General features: G+C 35.4%; 1 protein-coding gene across 15 annotated transcripts in view; it reads left to right on the top strand.

The window, feature by feature from the left end:
- The window catches only part of DOCK3 (dedicator of cytokinesis 3), a 221,282-nt gene that overhangs the window by 132,478 nt on the left and 66,688 nt on the right, over nucleotides 1-22,116 (top strand). For 10 of the 15 annotated variants that reach the window (XM_042799357.1, XM_042799355.1, XM_042799354.1 and 7 more), the window contains exons 14-23: nucleotides 575-700; nucleotides 4,101-4,118; nucleotides 10,189-10,313; nucleotides 15,730-15,892; nucleotides 16,384-16,490; nucleotides 17,198-17,369; nucleotides 18,057-18,154; nucleotides 19,718-19,801; nucleotides 20,134-20,234; nucleotides 21,530-21,611. In XM_042799357.1, the coding sequence (XP_042655291.1) occupies nucleotides 575-700; nucleotides 4,101-4,118; nucleotides 10,189-10,313; nucleotides 15,730-15,892; nucleotides 16,384-16,490; nucleotides 17,198-17,369; nucleotides 18,057-18,154; nucleotides 19,718-19,801; nucleotides 20,134-20,234; nucleotides 21,530-21,611 (1,076 nt within the window). The remainder of the gene's footprint in view (nucleotides 1-574; nucleotides 701-4,100; nucleotides 4,119-10,188; nucleotides 10,314-15,729; nucleotides 15,893-16,383; nucleotides 16,491-17,197; nucleotides 17,370-18,056; nucleotides 18,155-19,717; nucleotides 19,802-20,133; nucleotides 20,235-21,529; nucleotides 21,612-22,116) is intronic. The other 5 variants (XM_042799365.1, XM_042799360.1, XM_042799358.1 and 2 more) reach the window with 1 other exon arrangement.

Below are 22,116 nucleotides of genomic sequence, written 5' to 3'. Positions count from 1 at the left end.
TACACTGAACAAAGGATTGCATTGAAAGAGCTGGTTGCTGAAGTCAGTTTGACCAGTTGGTACTCTTGAAACATGTTGAGATACTGAAGGGAATTTCATTAAAATCAATATTCCTATATGAAGTAGTTAAAGAAACAAGTGGAACAGATATGCTTGAGATTTATTCTTTTTGTGGTACTAAGTGGGATTAAAGACACTTTAGAGATGTTCTGCGGCAGTGTCATGCAGTAGTTCAGATGGAGGTGACACTGCTCATACATGTGTTGTAACCGCTGAATGTGACAAATAGAAATAATGCTAAGTACTTCACTGTAACATGTGACATCTCTGTGAAATTAAGTATTCCGATTTTTTAAAAATTTATTTTAACATAATGTCATAGTCTTAACTGATCCCTTAAAGCAGTTCTGTTTCTTCCATTTCAGCTTTAAAGTACTCCAAGGGAGAAAATAACTCTGTATTTATGTTTTTATTAAATTAACTATGAAGCAAAGCATTATTTTACCCGCATGCCTTATATATACAGACATCTAATTCTTAGGTCTGAAAAAAGGAACATTTTTGTTTTTTCCAGGACTTATAATATCTCTTCAGCTTCTTCGTGGCGACATGGAGCAGATTCGAAGGGAAAACCCCATGATCTTTAACAGAGGTGTTTCTGTTACCAGAAAGCTGGGTTTTCCTGATGTTATAATGCCAGGTAAATATAACTGCTCTAATCTGAAAATATTGGTCATTTTTTTTCTCATACGTGCCTAGACAAGTGCCACTGAGATGGGTGCTTTACTTGAAGATGAGTAATAGAAGAGTTGTCTTACTTATCAGTAAATGCCGATTCCAGATTCAGGGAGGCATACTGAAACACTTTCATCAACAAACATTACAGTAACACAGGCTGTTAAATTCACAGGTATAGAAGGTGATCTTGAAAGATTGCATTGATATTCAGCCCACCCCCTGCCAATATGAGATATCCATTGTGTATGATAAGCATAGGAATGTTTCTTTTAAAATGCATGAAATTTCTTCTTCCCAATAATCCAAAGCCTGGAAAAAGAGTTTCCACTTTGCCACCTTGATTTTTGAAGTTAGCATGATCCTTTTCTAGTGGTTAATAATACATGAGGCTGCAAATCTGGTCTGATTTTCCAGCTGGCCTTACAGAGCATCTAGTCCATGCAGCAGCTGTCTCGGCTGAAGCGTTGCTGTACTTTGCTCCCTATTTCTGGTGCAGCATCTTGGGATGCTTCTTGTTTTGACACAAGTTGAGGTAGCCCCAGCACAGTCAAGAGTTCATTTAGGAAAGAAACTGGAACCTAGCCAGTCATGCAATCAACAGATATAAAACCTGGCATTATACTGTCTTAATTTTTACAGTGTAGTAAGAAATGGATTTACTAATTATATTGCATGTAAAGCATTTGAAATACTACCTCATTGCTATGCATTATAACCAAGACCAAGGATGACTTTGCAGACATGGGAAATTTTATGAAAGCATAATGGAAAAAGTATCAGATTTTATTACTTGAAAGACTGCAGTGACACATCAGTATCAAAAGTAGTTGTAGCCTCATTATGGAGGTTCTTCAGAAAGCACAATAAAAATAGGGAGTAGGTGGGAAGAATTTATAGAAACTAAAGTAGAAGGATTCAGAACAGTCTATATTTTATTTACTAATGAACTTGAAAATAATAGTAATAGAGCAGCCGAGTAAGTGGGCTATAAAGACAATTATAAATTTTAGTTTTTAGTGACCTTATATTAGTTCCAGTCTTAACCCAAAGCAATCAAATACAGAAAAGATTAAATGTTGAATGTTGATGTGCAGACACAGCTGCTGCAAGGTGATCTGCTGTAATTGAGATCACAGCTAGATGTGTCAGCTAGAATAGCTAGATCACAGCCAGAAAAGTCAATGTCAAAAATAACATTTACATACCTGTATAAGTGAATTGATTCTCCTGCAAGAATTGTTTCATCCTCCATTTCTATGTATAGAGCTGTCCCTCAGGTGCTTCAGACCACTGAATTTTAACAATCCTAAGGAAGAGCTTTATGGCCTCAGTGTTCCCCTTAATTGTTTTTTCATTTTCTGGGCCCTAGTTTCTTTCTACAAGCTGGCATAGTGGGCTCTAGTCCCTGTACTTCTGCTGTGTTGGGCAATGCTTTTGTCCAGGGCTCGAAGCAGCAGGTTAGCAGCTTTCATGTGAAAAGTTCTCTTCAATTCAAAGGGGGCTACAAGAGGTCTGCATATAGAGAGTTTAGTTGCAGAGCTTTAGGCATTTGTATTTGGAAGAAGAAAAAAAAAAAGAGAGAAAGGCTTATATTTGTGGAGAAAGGCAGTTTGTCTTTAAACTCCAGGTAAGAGAAGAAAGGCAGCCAATGTGAATAGACTTTCATTGTAATGATATATTAGGACATTGTCAGAGTAGAGATGTGAAGAGAGAGGTAGCCATGAATGGTGCTCCAAACAAAAATTTTCAGTATTCTGGGCGTTCTCCAGAATAACGAAATCTGTGGAAAATTTAAGAGATTAAAGTATAATGTAATCTTACTGATGCATCAGTCTTCATTCTAATTACTTATTTTTATTTAAAAAAAAAAACTGTATGTTTGACATTAATCAAGTGACAGCAGATTCAAGTGACAGCCTGTTGTTTGCTTTTAAACCAGTAGATCAAACTGAGGTTTATCTAATGTCCAGGGTAGAATATATGGGTAGAGTGAATTATCTTTCAGGTGGATTAGACAAGCTACATGAACAGGGATTGCCAATAATTTACTTTGTGCTTATGTTCTTACAGGCAGAGTCAAACATTCCTTCTTAACTTTATTAGCATTGTGTAAAGTTAGAAAATATTTCATTTTGGGGGGAGAAAAAAACACTAAGGAAACAACAAAGAAAACTCCCAACCAAACAAAAAACCAAGCCTGTCATGCACATTAGCAATTCTCAACCATGTCTGCCGCTTTAATTGTCTTTGTCAAACTACCTTTTCCTTGCTTTGCTTCAGAACTGTTGCTTTCTCATTAAAGACAAGGTTTCCTCTTTCAGAAAAGAGAACAGAAAGTTCATGACTTGTATTTTGCAAGTGGATGCAGATTTTTCAAAGCAGTGTGATTTTAAAATGTTTTTATGAATAAATTAATAAAGGCTACGTCACCTAGTATTGTTAAAATATTCAGTGATCATTCTGCTGAACCAAGAAATCTATTTTTAAAAAAGTAAATAGCGCTAGCATTTCAAGTGAATCTTCTTGGTCACAGGTTTTAACATTTTCATTTTCTTTTTTAATAGGAAATCCTTTCACACGTACACATCTTAACCATTAAAACTCTGTAGCTGTGACTTACCACACAGTTCTCCTGTCCCATTTTGTTTTCTAAACAGCAGCATTAGTTCCTGTATCAAGCCCTCTTTTTCCCTCCCTCAGATATGAGCAACATAAGTGGTAGCAGGTCATCATTAAGAAATAAAGTGAAACCGGTCTTCATATGATTATATCTTGCATGGTTATGCAGAACAAGACTAATAGCCTACAAAATAACCATGCCTGTCTTCATTTCTAAAGATAAAATGTTCTTTGTTTCCTGCTGTGTTGTGATCTGAGAAGAGCATCATAAAGACTATGGGGTTTTTTGTCCGAATCAGAAGGGAATCAGTCAAACCAGCCTCATTAAGAGGTATGGTGGGGTTTTGTTCATTTGTAGTTTGTTTTTTTCTCTTTTCTAAATTGGTACTGGGTTTAAGACTGTCCATCTGATCCTGACAATTTTACCTTTCCCCAGAGATAAAAGCAATGAGGCATGTGCTGCTTGCCTTTTGGATTGCAACTTTATTTGTATACAGAACTTGCTGATCAGAAATCTATTGCATAGGCATGGCGTTTGTCAGTTCCCCAAAGGACATCCCTTCCCTTCCCCATGTGCTGATAAGTATTCTGTCTTTTACTTTGATCCTCTGATGAAAAGTGCATGCTTCATCTTCTACTTGTGAGTGATGTTTCTTTCTCTTTTTTTCTCTCTCCTTGTCTTAATTTCCTGGCTTCTCTTCTTTTCCTTTCCCTTTATTCTTTCCTCTTTCTTTCTGATGCAGAGATGAAGATAGTTGGGTGTAAGTTTCTGCTTTTCTGTCTAATGTCTGCTTATTGCTTGCTTTTTTCCATTTTCATATCTTTCATGGAATGTCGGGGATTGGTAAAGATAGCAAATCATGACATCATAGGAAAACTTTGGTAACAGAGAGGCATAGACTTTGTCTTACCAGTGTATCTTCCTACCACAGTGTTTCAGACAAATTTAGCAGCTATGACAGATGAATCAGTAATAAAGGTGAGAAACATCTCAGCATCTGTTGTCAGTGAGCACAAAGTCATGGCAAATACAGATTAAGAAAAGGACATGGCAAAATGCATCTGCTATATCAGAATGTCCATGTCAAGAGAGTCAACAAGACTAAAAGACATAATTATGTAATAATTATCCCCAAAAAGCATTTACAAGGAGAATAAAAAATACTTTTGTCATTAATAAACTTGCAGAAATAGGAGGTTAAAATACTAAGATGGAGGAGATAAGAAAAAAAATATATTATAAATCAACTCACTGCTACTTAAGGGAAACTTAGGGAAATCATTTAATTTAAAAAGACCATTGTATAAATTCTTTTCTAGACATCAAAGTCAAACAATGAATAGCAAATAATCCAGTAAATACTGTTTGCTCCTTTTCCTTGAAACAACTGAGTGTTCTGTTCACTAAAAGCTAGAGGAACACACAGAGTTAAACTTGCATAATGTTATCTTTATAGAAGAAAAAAAAAAGTTAATTAATTTGTTATACAGAGAGTAGATAAAAGCTCTCTTTCCCCTTGCTGCTGTAATGTTACTCACAATAATGTTAATGGTTGCATACTATCACTATTTCAAGAATATAGGCCTTGAAAAAAAAAAACTAGTGAGTGACTGGTGAGAGAGCAGAGAAATAAACTGCTGAAATATATCTAATATGAGTCTCAGAGACTATCTGACCATACTAGGCTTCTTAATTTTAACAGGCAAGTAGTAATACAGTGGGCAATACAGCAGTTGTACACCAATGTCAAAGGTGACTTCACTGTTAAAACAAGGAAAAATGATGCAGTGTGAGGCCTGACACTCTTAATCTTTTGTGACATGATTGAGAACACGTCCACAGTGGTCAGCCAGAAAGAAGGCCAGAAAGCGCTTGAAACACTTCCCATACGTTGCACTTTGTCGTTTTTTTCCTTTAGTCTGTTTTGAAAAAAATAACATGATGATGACAAAGCTGATGGTGGGCCTTGCTCTGTTAACCTGTTCTGTGTTGAAATTATTGCACTTCAGAAGTAGTTGCATGCTTTTCATTTGGAGAATGTCACAACTTAAACCAAGGGTGTAGTATGCTCTTTGAGATCAGAATCCAATTACTGGCACCCTGCTCTTGTGCAGCGGCCTCCCAGGGCACTGCAGGGAAGAGCTCTCCATCAAGGGAATGTCTGAATTAAGATGGTACTCTTAGCCAGAAAGAACAGTTACCATTGTAAAGAGCTAGAACAAATATAGGCCAAGTGCCTTATAACACTATCCATGATATTAGTATTCTACATTTTATAGTTTGTCTCAAAAATTTTAATTACTTGCTGGACTGAGTCTCTCTGAGTCAAACCCTTAGTGGTCAAAATGTAACTGTAACTTCACTGAAGTAAACCTAAGCTGTAACTTCATTGAAGAGTAAATCAGCATCATCCCACTGACTTGTTGCGGGGATGTTCACTTGTATATGGGACATAAATGTATGGTTTTGTTTTTTCTTCATAAGCCATTGTGGAAGATACTCTGAGTGTCCTTTTTGCCCATTTACGTCCTGGGGGTTATTTGCACTCTTCTCTAAAATGCCAGTATTTTCAAGAAGATGCTAAACCCAGTGATGTTAGAGAGTCAAGTAGACCAGATATCCCAGTGTTGGGCCCTAAGTAAATAAGACCATCTCAACAATTTAACAAATACAGACAGAAATCCTAATTTTTATAGACAGTTTGGTTTTTATATCCTTGACTGCTTAAATTGTAAAAGACTAAACTTTCAGTTTAAAAATTCCAGTGAAGATTCTCTAGATAAATACAGTTATTTTACTAGATTACTTGAAATTACACTTGCATACCCTGAATATTGTGAGCTGCCACTTTTCCCCAGGGTACAGGGCTATGTTACATGTCCTGTACAGGTTCACAAAGTCAAGAGCATTGACCTCTTAGAAAGGAGTTTGCTAGAATCAAGAGGTCAGAAATTCGTTTGCCTCTTTCTCCTGTAGGAACTTACATGAATTATGTAACATTTTTTTGACACATTATTCACCTGTATGAAACAGGGACCATTCCTGTCCTCAGTGTACAAAATCTTTTAGGATCCCTTAATAAAAAGTGTTGTATTAAATGCAGATGGTTTCTCTTAACTGTTACTACATTCCAGTTCAAGTAACTGGTTAGTCTTCTAGAGAAAACCTGCCAATCTTATCAGGATAAATCTCCTACTTATTCTGTTAGATACTAGACAATTATTGGCCATTGGACTACTTAATGTTACTAAGTCTTTAAAATGATAAATAAGTATTTGGAAGTATTCCAGTACATCTCTTTATATTGTAAACACAAAACTGATATATGGCTCGTGTAGCCTTGTCCACCACTCCTAAAATAATTTCATATGATATAAGAAGGGATTTAATTTCATTATAAGTGATCACCCCCAAAGCTATAATTTATGATTTATAATTTAAACAATCATACATTTGACAGAAGGGTTTGTAAATAGGTTAAAACAAACAAATAAAACAAAACCCCCATAAAGATGGAGGAGCTACATAACGCATTAGAAAATAATTATTTTTTATTATTATTGTGAAAAATACTGTATTTTGAAACATTTCATCAAGAATTAATAAACTGCATGTTAGAACTGCATGTATTTTATGCTAAAAAGCAGTTTAGATCTTGTTTTAAATTGAAAACAATTTAGAGAGATGGGCTTTAAAACAAATACCATTCTGAAAGCTCTCATTAGGTTTTCAGTTCATCCTTGACAGCCATCTAACACAGAGACCTCAGCTTAAAATGTTGTCTGCAGGTTTTAGTCTATAAATATTTCGACCCACTAGCCTTCTAGCACTTTTTTATTCCTGTACTAATGATAGGAGGCCACAGGTAACCCAGTTTTATAATCTGCACTGTTCTATTTCTGAAGATGTGAGGCCTGAGTGATCCAGGTTGGTGTAGCACACCATTTTCCTCTCAAAATGCAAGTTACTGTCACTTCAGAGCCAGTACTGTTTGTACAATAGTTTGCCACACAGAAGACGTGAATTGACTGGTTTGTTAGACAAGCTCTTTTTTTTTTTTTTTTTTTTTTTTTTTTTTTTTTTTCCCCAAATGGAATTAAATGTGGGAAAAACTCTATCTGCCAACATTTTTCACTTGATATGTAGTTGTCATTCTGTGTTAGAGCTGACGAGGATCACTTCTTGATCGTACTGATCACACTTTTTGTTTAGTCACATGCAAGCTGCACTGTGCTATCTGTCTGTGCACTTGTGTGGTGTTGAGCAGAATGTTTTTTCTAGCCTTGCAATTTGCATACTCAAAATTTGTAATAAACTGCTGTGTTCAAGCATTTGCCCTAGTCTACGTGCAACCCATCTGAGTTCATCTGAGCTCAAAGCCCTCAAAAATAACAGCAGTTGGAGAAAAAAAAAAGGCTTGTGAGGACTCGGCAAGAGATGTGGTTAACTAATATGTTGCGAAAAGGAGATACTTCTTCCTAGCAAAGTTGTTTTTGCTGAAATAAACGCAAGTGTTTGAGTTTGTATTTTTAACTCCATATTTTCAAGAAACTGATGGGCTCCATACCTGATAGTTAAATGCTTTTAGTCTTTTCTAGATACATTTATTTTCCTATTTTTACTATATGTAATGACCTTTTCTAACTTTTTTTAAGATTCAGTAGACAGTATTTTTACAAGAGAAGGTACACCATTGTACTTCGCTAAACTACTTTTTCCCTTCTTTTTTTTACTTCATCTTGATGCAAATCCACTGGTTTTTAGGCTTCTCTACCCCCCCACCCCAAAGGCATTTTTTTTAATTAGTGCAGTCATATCCCTCCTGTTAAGCTTAATGGAAGATACGATGCTCTATATAAACAAATGCTGCCTTTAATTTAGATTGGAAAATGATTTACAATACGACATTGAACTTTGTGTAGCCAGACTATCTTCTAGAAAAGACGTCATAAATAGGAAGTTCAAAAATGCTAATTATAGTGATTACAATTCATTTCTATTAAGTTATAGCATACAAATTGAAACTTTTTTCCTTATTGTGCAAAATGCTAAAAAAAAAGGATGGAGTCTGTTAAGCAGCAGGATTTTCAAAACAAAAGTCCCTGGTTAAATTCTTTGTTGTGAAGAGTTTTCTATTTCCTTGATATTCCTGTAGTCAACATATAGGTAGCTTAGCTTGATTTTGAACAGCAAGAGAAATGCACAGATAATTTTCTCTGTTGTTGTGGACTGTGGAGTGTTGCATTTGATGACTAGTCTTTGACGAGAAAAAACAGATCAAATATTTGAGGTCTTTCACCAGCCTCTTGCTGTCATCTTTTTCCCGTTAATGAACCACAGCATTTTCAGACCTCTAACTGTGAGGCGTTTCCAGCAGTCAGCTCTGTGTGAATCCACAGTGAGAGTGAGGCTGATGGAAAAAGGAGGACATTTTGCATACAGATTCCCATTCATAGAGAGTTCCTAGCAGAAAGCACTGAATGTCAGCCACAGAGCTGTATTTTCCATGCTTAAAAAGTTGTACTTATCTCCAGAAATAAAAATGAAAGTAAAGGCAGGCCTGAATGCTTCTATTGTTTGTCCCTACAGTAGATTAAGAAACAAATTCTGTGGGGTTATAGACTTCAAGAAGAATTTGAAGTGCTTCTTTGACAAACACAAAAGGATATCCCTCACTGCCTGAAAGCAAATGCTGCCTATTTCATTGTGCTTCTGATTAATAAACAGATTTAACTGCATCAAGCTTCTCCAAGTGGAAGAAATCAGACATTCAAGGAGTCTCTGCTTTGCTGGATAACCATTCCATTACTTCATTATTTAGTCTCTTGAGGCGGCTTAACAAAATACTTGCCTTAAAAGGGTTTAATTTTTTATTTTAATTTTTTGTATTTTATATAGTGCTTTTCCGTATGTTTGCATTTCTGGCAAGTAAATAAAAAGAAGTGGTAAGTGAACCATCATGAAATGGTGACAGTAACTAAGTCTTACAGAAAAATAGGTGCTACCTGCTATCCTTTTGGCGCATGCATTACAGTTGACTGCATTGGTTTTGCAAGCAGAGTTTCCCAAATCAGAATCTAAAAAAAAAAAAAGTGAGCTAGAATCTGTGAAATTCAGGATAACAAGATGCTGAGATAGATGCTAGCATTTCTATTTCTGAATACAGTCATTTGCTCTGAGAGCTCTTGAAAATGAGGTAGTGAGAAATTGGCAAGTGTCCATACTGCCCGCTTTCTTATATCCATGCATATGGATACCAAAGGCTAGCCAGAAATCTAGCAAAAAAAAAATTTATAATTCCTTCTTAATCCATCTGAACTGAATTACCATCAGGTTTCCAAAAAGGCTGCTTTTATTTTGTTGTTATGATAAAAAGAAATTATTGAAAATATAGAAAATACTTGAAGAGCTAACTAAACATAATTTTCTGCTGATCATCACAAAAATACTTACTTTTCTTAAAATATATTAGAAATAAGAAGTCTGATGTTAATGATGTTTTGTCAGGCTTAGCCCGATACTTCCAAATCAGCTAGCTAGATAGAGTAGCAGAAGGCCTTTTTTCCCTTCCCTGCTTACACAATAAAAGCAAGTATTGACTCTGAGTTCACATGTAATAAAGGCATTACTAACAATGGTCTGGGTTTATGCACTGATGTGAAAATTTTCATCTTTATTAACAATTAACTTGCTGCTTGGAATGATTTGGGCATCAGCCATAGTCTTGCAGAACACAGAAAACAATTTGCAGAATCAAAAGATTCTGCAAAAGACAGGCACTGAGTCTTTCATGTTGAATTTAAGCCTGTGACTCCACTCTTCTACTGTAGGTGATATACGCAATGACTTATACCTGACATTAGAAAAGGGAGACTTTGAAAGAGGTGGGAAAAGTGTGCAGAAAAACATTGAAGTGACCATGTATGTGCTTTATGCAGATGGAGAAATCCTGAAGGTAAGTGCTTACTTACTCTTTGAGCCTCAGTTGCCAACTGCTTGCTCCGTGGATGTGTTCTTTTGTTTTGCTGTCTCTGATGCAAAGGAAGTGCTAAACTAAAATGAGCTCTTTTTTTCTGGCTAAATTTTTAAACCGTATGTTATAATGAAGGAAGCAGTCAGCTATAAATTTGAAAGAATTTGGAGTGCTTCCCCTATATGAGAATAGGTGACTTGGAGAAAATATTCATAAACTGAAAAGCTTATGTAATTTCAAAATGTCGTGTCAGTGGTATAGTAGAAAGAAGATTTAAAGTAACTGTAGTCAGAAAGAACTGAAGAGTATATGACAAATCTAAATAATGTGTGTCATACATGATGAAATGTGATATCAAGAGAGACTTTTAAATCTGAGTTATTGGAGTTATGGTACTGAATGTAGTTTTGGAAAATAATTTTGAGTAGCCTTATTTCAAGATCTTCACATTCACCCTGGGGTGGCTCCATTCAAGCTGTGGATGGTGATGTTTAATGTTTTCCTTCCTTTCTTTGTTGTTGCTTTTAGTATTATTGAAGATATGAAGGTAGATAAGTCACCTTTGTGGGAGGGTGGTAGGACGTGAGGATACAGGAGTAAACCGAAAAGTATTTCAACACAAACATCTATCAGAAATGGAAAAATGGCTCCATTAAAATGTATTAGTCATAATTTCTCCCTGCCTTTTTTTTTAACTTCCACTGCAATAAAATGGCCTTTGTAGCCGTTATTGTATAAGAGTCTAAACACCAAAGTGCTTGTCTACCAAACTCGTTGCCACAGTCTGGGTTTTTTTAATCAAAAGGAGAACTTTTCCTTTATTACAGCAATTGCTTGTGATTTCATTAATGGTTAAGTATATCTCTTGTAAGGAACTGGTTTGTGATCATAGCTGTTGCAGGAAGATCACAATCCTTTTCTGTTTAATTGCATTAAGCATACCTTTCAAATTGAGTGACATATTTTTAATCATTACTTTATTTCACAGCAGTCTGCCAAAGACCAACGTAGGTCTTTACCTTCCAAACTGCAATATCAGCATCTTCAAATGCTAGCATACATAATGGTAGCTAATTATACTGTAACTGTGGCAAATGATTCACTGTAAAAGCCATATAATTTCTAGACATTGTAATTCTTAACTTATGTGGTTTTGGTTGGAATGGTCATTCACAGATACTAAATTGTCTTTTTCTTACCCTTGCCTGTTATTACTACTGTAACAGTACTTCAAGGATAGTGGAACAGAGATGGTACAAAGAAAGAAATGAAAAAGGTGGTCAAACCGATTAGAAGAAAAATCAGGTGAACATTTGTCATAAAGGAGAGACTTTACACAGAAAGAATCTTCTGTGGTTTCTAAATTTAAACCACATGTTTAAAAGAAAACCTTTATATGAGTTTTTGTTATTGCTCCTCTGTATATTTGCAGTCAAAGCAACAAGGATACTTTGTTTACATCAGGGAGATCTTTGGTTCATGATGTCTAATGGCATCTAAGATCCATTGCATTTCAAGCATGCAGACACTAGAATTTTTCTACATATCCTCAATGCTCAATTTTCAACTTTGAGTTGAAAATACTCAAAGGTATAAGCTGGTGTATCTGCTGAAAAGTAAGTAAATGGGCCATCAAGCACAACAGAAGTTGAACTTTCCTTCCCTTTAATTTGAACCCCCTCTCCCTACTTAGGTACATTTGTGTTCTCTCTTAATTGCAGAACATAACTAGAAAAATAGCATATAAGATGCAATATCAGGTTAACTGAATATAGAGACATAGTTCAAAAGTGCTAAATGACAATTTTAGGGAATAATCACATGCACATAAGAAGCAACTACTTAGAACTGAGCTTGCAGTCTAATCACGTCTCCTCTGGTTTAGTCACTGCCATAGTTTCTACATGATTTAAAAATTCTGCAAATTCATCTACCAAAGTTAAAGCAAATGAGACAGGCGTCTGGAGTTACTTTTAACTTAGCGGTTTATCTCATCATTCAATGGCAATGTCCTTCTCAAAGACAGTTGACCCTATTAAGTGTATATGACTGCTCTAAGTCTATAGAACTGCACTGAAAATGATAAGGATTCAGCTCCTTAAACCATAGATTTCCAATTGTCTCAACTTTCAGAAGGCAGATTTTGGTTACAAAATTCAGGCAAAATTTGTGCTCAAAATCTTCCCATGTTTCAGGTGAAAATCCCTGAAAACAAAGAGCTCCATCAGTTATAACCTTCCCACCTGTGCAGTGGGTTTTGGGAAGCCTAGATATCCATTTGTCTAAAACTTAACACAGATCTCTTAGTCTGGGTTATTTTAGTATGCCACTAAATGGATACTGTTTCACCTTTTGTATTAAGAATTTAGTTTTAAACCCTAGATGGTTTATTTTTCACTGTAACTACCTGGTTTATATAATCTTCAAGATGGACACCTAGAGCAGTGGGTAATGACCTGCCATTTTCTCTTAGGAGGAAGCTAGTTTCCTCCAAAGACAGAATATAATTTAATTCCTAAATGAACCAGATGGAAAAAGGCTGCTAGATCAGGACTTTGACTTCAGTGATTCAAAATAAACTGAAAGAAAATATTGAAAACTGCAACAAGAGGAGTCTAGTAACCTTTTAGTTATAGATGCTAAGAATAAGGTGTGTGTTGGATATGGCTTGGTGCAGTACTGATGGAGGGAATTGCTTTGTTTGGGTCCCCTGTCCCCTAAATGATCACTTGTGTGACCCAAGGTTGCTTTCAGTCAAGTGTAGCTATTTTTTCTTTTATTTCATTTGCCTAATTATTACATTAATTTAATAACTTTCTGTAGGTGATAGAGAAGCTAATAAAAAACTCCAATTTAAGCTTACAATAGTGTAGGCAGAACACTGAAAGTTCAATCACTGACCTCAAAGCACTACTGTTCATGGTTGAAATACCCTTTACTGTTCCTGACCTATGGCCTTTCCAAAGCAGAGACTGCCAAACGAGAAAGTGTATGCTGAGTTACGTGGTACAATAGGGAAATTGCCACACAATTTTCATCTGATATTAGAATAAAATCTCTAAACTTTTCCTGACCAGCAGCACAATCTAAATCTGAATTATGCCTTTGTGAAGACTTCAGCAAAACCTTATGCAGCGTTAATGAGAATATTCTTTATGTCTCAAATCCTTATTGCTGTTGATTATCTCTTGGTCCAGAAATAGTCCTTTTGAAAGCAGTGAAATTATTCCCAAAACACAGTGCTGTTCAAAATGAGAATTAGTAATTCTTCTTCAAAATGTTTTTACTCAATTGTTAGTATCTTTCAATATGGTCTGAAAAATAAAAAACCTTGACACATTTCTCTCTCACTCTTCCTTCTGTTCCAGTAGCAGGAATGTCTTATTAATTGCAAGGCATACTTTAAACGATAAAATTATTACCTGATACTTTTTCTAGTTTAGCTTCACTTACTTGACTCTGCCCTCTAACTCACCTACATATTTGAGTCTCATGGTAACTAAGTATAAGGAGACTAGATTCATGTTTATATTTTGCAGATCACAATTCAGAATTGAAGATTAAACAAGTCTCCCTCCCTTAGACTATAGATTGTAGCGTAAACACATGGAAACTAAGTAACAACCAGCAGGAAAGACTCTTCACCTATTAATTTATTTAAAGTTTATAGCATGAAAACATAAAAAAGACTGACCATTTGTCTGCCAAGGCAGGTAATTTTTTCAGGCAACAGAAAAAGGTTCACATTAAAATTTGAAATTTTACTGTACCTTATAGAAGAAATAAAATACTGTTTTACTTTCTCCTCAGAACCTAACGCAGAATGAGGTTTCAGAATTGCTATGTTGAAGCTCAGCAAGTTACTCATTATAAAATATAATTTATAATATTGCAGGCATTCTGTTGTTTTAATAGTGCCACCACCACTCTCACTCCATCCTGTTAATATCTGCAGCAGTTAATTCTTGTTGCTGTATTTAAAAAATCACTTTTATGCTGGGATTGTGGCACGTACTATATGGTTACTAAGACTTACTTGAGAGGACTGAGTTTTGTGAGTATATGCTACAGTCACTCTGTCTGGTTTAGAGCCTTTGCAATGAATCTCTGTCCAAGGAGGCTCTTCTTGCATTGAATCCCAAAATTCTAGAGAACTTTGCTTTATTTTTTGGGCTCCTTCTCAAATTCTTAACTTTTTCGAAGCCAGAAGAATATTACCACAGGCCGAACTGGCTGGGTCTGTTTGATGGAATATGCTTGTCTTAATAGGCCTATGATTACAGATGAAAAAATCAAATCAATATTGTCAGTATTTTCTTTGGACAGAATTTAGAGATCCCTTGGGGAAATGACCAGTAGTTGTTCTTCTCATGATACTATTCCATGTGGGGTGTTTTTACGTCAGAATTTATATTGCAAGTGTCATTCTGGTTCTGCTTAGCCTCTGTCTATTCCTGGATTCATTATCCTTAGAGATGCTAAAAGTGAAGCATCTCTTAAGGTGCCTTTTTTTCTGCATGGTTTTAAAAGATGTCGTACCTTTTGGATCACTTTGTAAGTGCTAGGTTCTAGAACATGGGTTAGTACTTATAAAAAAATGTGCTTCCTCTGACTTCATTACAAAATAACTTTTACTGTCCTTATTTCAGGACTACAATATTTCTCCTGCCCTCCTTTGCTCGTGCTTTGACTAAGGATTTCTGTATTTCCTGAACAATACCAATTAATGTTGTTCTTCATCTGTGTTTTGAGAATACATAGATTGGTCAAGATCTCTGAGCTTTTTGTATCTAAAAAGAGAAATTTAGATCCCATTGTATTTTTAGGTGATGACTATTCAACAGAAATTCTTTGCTTACCACTAATGAAGTAACATGATAAGAATTCTCTGGAATACTCAGTGCGGCAGGGTGATTGTAGTTTCAAAAGAACAACAATTTTAAGAGCTTCAAAAGTTCAGGTATCACTTCTGAACTGAGAACTGAGATACCGAAGCAGAATTCTGATTAAATGATACTTTCAGAAAAATTGCAAGTGATAGTCCTATTAGGTCTTTTTTTTTTTTTCTTTTTTGACTAATCTTTATATATTTAGAGTTACATGTTTATTATATCTATTCTGTGCTTGATAGAAAATTTAGCCTAAATAATAATTTAAATAATAACTTAAGATATTGATATTCATCCAGTATTATAGGTCTTCTAGCTTATCTTTTGACCCAAAACACAGTTTAAAGATCTCTTTAAAAATTTCAGATTTCATTGTGTCTGAGTTTCTGCTTCTGTCTTGTCCTTTATGTCCACAGAAAGATATGGATTATATAAAGCTTATCACTGTGTAATAAAATGACTCATCTGTAGTGATGTGATGTCTTTTAAATCGTTCTCTTTTGTTCCAGGACTGCATCAGCCTGGGCTCAGGAGAGCCAAGCAGGAGTGCATACCACTCTTTTGTCCTTTACCACAACAACAGCCCTCGATGGGGGGAAATCATCAAGTTGCCCATCCCTATAGACAGGTTCCGTGGGTCTCACCTCCGGTTTGAGTTCAGACATTGCTCCAGTGAGTGCCAAACATAACCAAGAGAAATCTAAAAAAGCTGAGATGTTTCCATTGTAAAATTATATTTGGATGTGGCTGTTACTGGGTGGAAAGCAGGAAAGGGGTGCCAACCTAAAATGCAGTGAAGGTGCACTGCTAATTAGACTCTTTCTACATTTATTAAGGAGCAGATTAAAAACGTCATGAACAACCAGTGCCAGGCAAAACTTTTTGCAGATGTTCTTCCTTGATGTTCTTTTGCTTTCTTTCCCTGTAGAATGTTTTCTTTACAGCGTCTATATTTTATATTTTACTATGTTTGGCATGTTTGTGTTTGTTTTGAGGCCTGTTAATCATTTTCATAGAATTAGACATAGTATATTATGTTGCTTCTTATGTAACCTGCATGCTCTTCGTTAGGCATGCAGAAAAGTTAGTGAATAACCTTGTGGTATATATGGATGGACAGAATATGTACGAATATGATTGCTTATTTCTGTCTTTTGCTACAGCAAAAGACAAGGGAGAAAAGAAGCTCTTTGGTTTTGCGTTCACTCCGTTGATGAGAGATGATGGCACTACCTTGTCAGATGATATCCATGAGCTTTATGTTTATAAGGTACCAATTCTTCTCTGCAGACTTTTCATCTATTTGTCTCTACTTCAGTTTAAATAAGTAACGGTCATTACATTATCTTTTTTTCCCCCTCATTAGAAGTATGTGAGGAACAGATGAATAGTAGTTTCTGAATTTTATAAAGTCAAAATCACATGACTAGGTATGAATACAGCCCTCTATTCCAAGTACAGCTTACCTTTTCACTTCAGATAATGATGATTTACTGTCTATTAATCCTATCCATTTTGATTTCAAACATACTAGTGTTTATGAGCATTCAGCAGTTTTACTAGCCTATGGCATTACTCTATACCTTTGTGTTAAGAAATTATGCTGTACTTCAGATGCATCATGTTACAGTGCTGCAACTTGGCAACCCTGCAGCAAGGGGCTCGGTGGGTGTTGTTTAGGATTTTCTTCTTCCTACTGATTCACCTTGGTTTGTTTCTTCAGTATGATTTTTCAGACAGCAGCAATAAGTTGTACAGTTTGGAAGGTTGTGATAATTTCTAGTCAGTGGTTGGGAGACCACATTTTCTAGAGATGAATCTGTTTTGCATATGTTCAGGCCCTGAAGCTTTTTATTAGAAGTGATTTTGTGTACCCAAAAGATCAATAAAAATAATGTTAGGCAATTGCTGTCAGGGTGTGAGTATGTGGAATGAGATAGACTAGGTACAATTCCATTTCTTGTCCTGTACCTGCAGTGTGATGAGAACAGCACATTTAACAACCACGCACTGTACCTGGGGCTGCCTTGCTGCAAAGAGGACTACAATGGCTGCCCCAACATCCCTTCCAGCCTCATTTTCCAACGCAGCACCAAAGAGACCTTTTCAGTCTCCACACAGCTTTCATCTACCAAACTGACCCAGAACGGTAAGTAGCTGATCCTTCAAAACTGTCCACAGCAACAGGGATTAGGAAAAGGAGAGATAAGATGGACATGCTGTGCTCTGTTTATTTTACTAAAATACTCCTTTGTTATGATTTCATTATATGTATGCTTTTTTTTTTTTATTAACAATATTGAAATTAGCAGAAACTGGTGTTTTTGAAGAAATAAGGATATTGACAGATGACAGATAAATTACAGTCATTAATGTAAGTGCAAGAGAAGGGTAATATGTTAAAGCAAAGTTAATTTTCAGTAAATGATTGAAGGACAAAAAATTCAATGTTGGCAGTTCTACATGATCCAAAGTTTGTTTTGTTCAGCTTTTACAACGTTAATAAGTAAATAAAAATGCGTTATGGCAATGACCCTGAAGCATGGGAAGACAAAAGTGGATTGTCCACAGTGCAGTGTCAAGTCACACAGGGAGAAATGCAGCATTTACTCTTTTAAAATACTTTACCATTCCTCCATTCATTCCTTTGTTGGTAGTATTGGACTTACTCTGTGTTTTCCTTCTTGTTTTCCCTGATTTATCTATTTTTTTCCCTGAGAAGTGCGAATTGCAACAAGAGCAGAAGTGTAACATGGTAATGAATCTCTGGTGACTCTGGGGTTGCCATTCTTCCCTCTGCGTATGGATTCTAGCTCTTTCTCTTACTGTTCTGCAGTGGATTTACTCGCCCTACTGAAATGGAAAGCTTACCCGGATCGTGTGATGGATATTCTAGGAAGACTGAGACATGTCAGTGGAGAGGAAATTGTTAAGGTACTACATGAAATAACAGTCTTCGGCAGAAAACAGAGCTGACTCAGAAAACTTGGCCTTTTCAAACAGCTAGTAGAGCTGATATGTGTTTCTATTTTGCAAATATGTTCCAGACTTCTGTGTAGAAGATAAAGAAATGTGAAACCTTGACAGTTAAGTTTTGCTAAATGGCCAATGAACTATCCTGTAAACCCGTTTTCCTGTCCCAGCACTGTGAAGTGGAGCTGTTGCCCAGAGCACCGGTTGCTCTCTAACATTTCTAACCTATCAGTAATCTGCCTCCTATCTGATAATTCCATCATGTTTTGTAACCACTGTTGTTCTACATGCCAATCCTTTGTGTGGCTTGAACTTTCTTCAAAGGAACTTCAAAATGCCTTTGAATACTTGTGGTCTCAGCAAAAAAAAAAAAAAAAAAAAAGCAGTGCTTTCCAGATATCCCTCTGATAATTTTAGGTGCGCTGAGAACTCTTCCTAAAATTTATTTCTATAAATCTAGACATAAAAGGGGGGATAATTTGTAACAGCGGACAACCAAAGAGAAACCCTATCACTTAATTAGTAGTTTATCATTAAAGTTACTTCACTGTAACTCATTCGAATATTGCCATATCTTGAATGTTAATCTTCATGATAACTTCATAACAGAAACAGAAGAGGACAATATGCCGTTTATGTTGGAATTCTTCAAGAATGTCATGTCTTGTACACTTTGTTTGCAGGGCAGTACAAGTATCTGGTTTTTATAGAAAACAGCGTAAAAAGATATGGATTAAATTATTCCAAGGGGAGAAGGAATTGATTCCCTCCCTAAAACAGCTGCCATTTGACATTGGGATATGAAGAACAGAATGCAATAATTTAGAAAAAAATAAATTTTATTCCACATCAGAAATTTAATTAGAATAGATTAAAAAATCATGAGACAATGTGCAGTTGACTTGATTTTCAGAATTCTTCTTCACGGTCATCTTTTCTGAGGACCATGCTTTCGGGAAAGAAAATCACTGAATTGTCAGCATTCAGCAAACCGCAGTGTTATGGATGAAAGAAACAATTGGCAATACGTAATTTGACCCATTAATGCTTGTTACAAAAGTTTTACTTTCTGTCACATAACAAAAGTTTTCAATATTAAACATAATTTGGAGCACCAGTTAATGTGCTTCCAAGTCTTATATTTGATGATGAACAGTATCTGAAAACTGTCATGACGTGAGAATGAAAGTTAGTTGGTTTGCCACTGTTGATAGGCAGCACTTTTAGACAGCTTACAGTGAAAGGAACATGCAGTTATATTTACAAATCAGACATACAGTACATATTTCTTATTTTTTGTTTTTCTGTCATTTTTGTTTAGAAATACTCGTTGTAAAGAGAAAAATTCTTCTTAGTAAAACTAACTTAAAATCTGTCTCATCATGTGGATGAACATGAAGTGGTTTGTCCTTGGCAAGTGATTCACAGAGATACCAACATGTATGAAATAATTAAAGGAGGGAAATAACCTTCTTTTGAATACAACTGAAATAGAAATTTTTTTCTTTATTCGTGTCATTTTAGTTCCTACAAGATATTCTCGACACATTGTTTGTAGTTTTGGATGACAACACAGAAAAGTATGGTCTCTTGGTCTTTCAGTCTTTGGTAAGTTGCTGAATTGTTACTTTTCTTTATCTCAGTCAATGAGCTTTAAGTTCCTTATTAACATGTTGCTAGTATTTTTCTTCCATGAAATATGAAATATTTTCTGTAATAAACTTGGGTAAGGTGGACAGTGATAGCATCAACAGGTCCAAGGACAGCAGTATTTGCTATCACTTGGGAGAAGCAAACAGTAACATCTAATAACACAACTACTGACTACTTAAAGAAACGGGCGTATTTCATTGTTCCTTAGCTTGTATAAGTTGTTTACAGAAACCTAGCAACAATGAGCAATTTCCTTTAGTATGGGTTCACTTTTCCATTTCTCACAGGTATTCATCATAAATCTGCTGCGTGACAGCAAGTATTTTCATTTTCGACCTGTGATGGACACTTACATTCAGAAGCACTTTGCGGGAGCACTGGCTTACAAGTAGGTTTTGTTTATCCATCACTTCAAGAGATGGCATTAGCAAGCTTTTGAATAATGTCACAGTCAGAATCATAACCTTCGTGTTAGCAGTGGTTTCAAAATTAGAACTACTCAGACGAAAGCTTTCCAGAACAGAGAAAAGCTGCTGAATGTCACCTGTGGTGAAGAATGAGCAGACTTTGGACTTTGTCTTGCCTTTCTGAACTGGCAAATCTTACTTTCTTTTTATTAACTGAAGAGATCTGTCACTCAGAAACAACTCATTATCAGTCTATACTAATGAGCTACCAAGAGCATGTACATTTCTTGTCTTAAGGATAGGATATAAGACTTGTGTGAAAGCTTACAGAACTAATTGTAATTTTCTCTTCTAAAGTAGACAGGTATTTACATATGATGATGTTCTATTTGATTACAGTAAATGTATCATTTCACTAGATCAGAAACTTCATTTCACTGACACTTTGAAGATTCTGCCTTATTTTTTAGTATTCTTTTTTTTTATCAGAGAATAAGATTTTTGAAAACAGTAAGTTATCATTCAGAGTTTTCTTTTCCTTTCTTTTTATACCATTTCTTTTGTATATTTGAGCATATTCTATCTTTGGCCGCAATAAGCTATTAAAAACAGCTTATAAATGGTTTTAACTGTCTTAAGCCTTTCACATTGTAGTGTAATTTTTAAAAAATATATAAAAAATACTCTGTCAATTACAGGTAAAAACCTGTAGATACTATACAACACTAGAAGGCATAGTCATATTCAGAGGGTAAAAAGCGTTCTGCTTTGTGTTAATTATCACCTCTTTCAGACAAAACAAATGATTTCTGGTAGTCTGATGTCTGAAATAAAACATGTTTTTAATACAGCTCTTTAAGTTAGACCAAATGGTATTGTGTACATAGGAAAATAAACGCATGTATTCTCTTTGTGATCTTAGTTTCTAAAAATATCTTACTTAGATGAGATCTGGAATTTATTATTAAAAAAAAAAAAGTTTTGGCCATGGAACTGTATTGCATGCCTTTATCAAAGCTATCTCGTTAATAACATCTTTTTGATGTTCTCTTTGTGTTCCTTATGGTCTAAGTCAATTATGTAGAAAAAATTTTTTTCTGATTTTGAAATTTAAATAAACATATCAACATACCATGTAAATTCAATATTTAGGGCAGCTATAACTGACCACTGAAATGGAGTGATTATAGATTTCTCCCTAAAACCAAATGTTTGCCTGACTAATTTTAGAATAGTGATGAAGGTTTGTCACCTTTTCACTGTTTTTTATATCCAGAGAACTGATCCGATGTTTGAAGTGGTACATGGACCGTTCAGCTGAGCTTGTACGCCAAGACCACATCCAGGAAGCAATGAGAGTATGTATTCAACAAAAGTATTTGTGTGTCTGTTCCATGTGTGACTACAAAAGGGCTGGGGAAGCGGTAAATAAAACCAAGACTAGTCTGACACTGACTTATTTGTTTAACCAGAATTTTTTTTTTTTAATATTTTGCCAAAATTTTAATTTTAGGGGGGAAATTCACTCTTGTGCAGAAAAAAAAAATGGAAGAATTATGTCTCCTTAAGTCCTTTTGAAGCCCTATGGAGGACTTGTGGATTTATATGGAGTATATGTATACACTGGCCATTTATATATGTGGTCTCTACCTTGCAATTCAAGAAGCAGTTATTTAAAATGTTATAGTGCTGTGCATCAAAGATATATTTTTCATTTCTGGCTGTGACACAGCTTCGTTGTATTATCAGTTGAAGTTCTGGGGTAGTTTAAGCAGCAGACAAATAAGCCTTTAACTGCATGGAAATTCTAAGGGCTATCATTGCACCGGACCTGGGTCACAGTTCCGTGATGAAAGTACGATC

Source organism: Tyto alba, unplaced genomic scaffold (genome assembly GCF_018691265.1).
Source record: "Tyto alba isolate M040663 unplaced genomic scaffold, T.alba_DEE_v4.0 Super-Scaffold_3, whole genome shotgun sequence".
Classification (NCBI taxonomy): Eukaryota; Metazoa; Chordata; class Aves; order Strigiformes; family Tytonidae; genus Tyto; species Tyto alba.
Note: the sequence above shows the minus strand (reverse complement) of the source record. Positions and strands in the feature narration are given on the sequence as shown.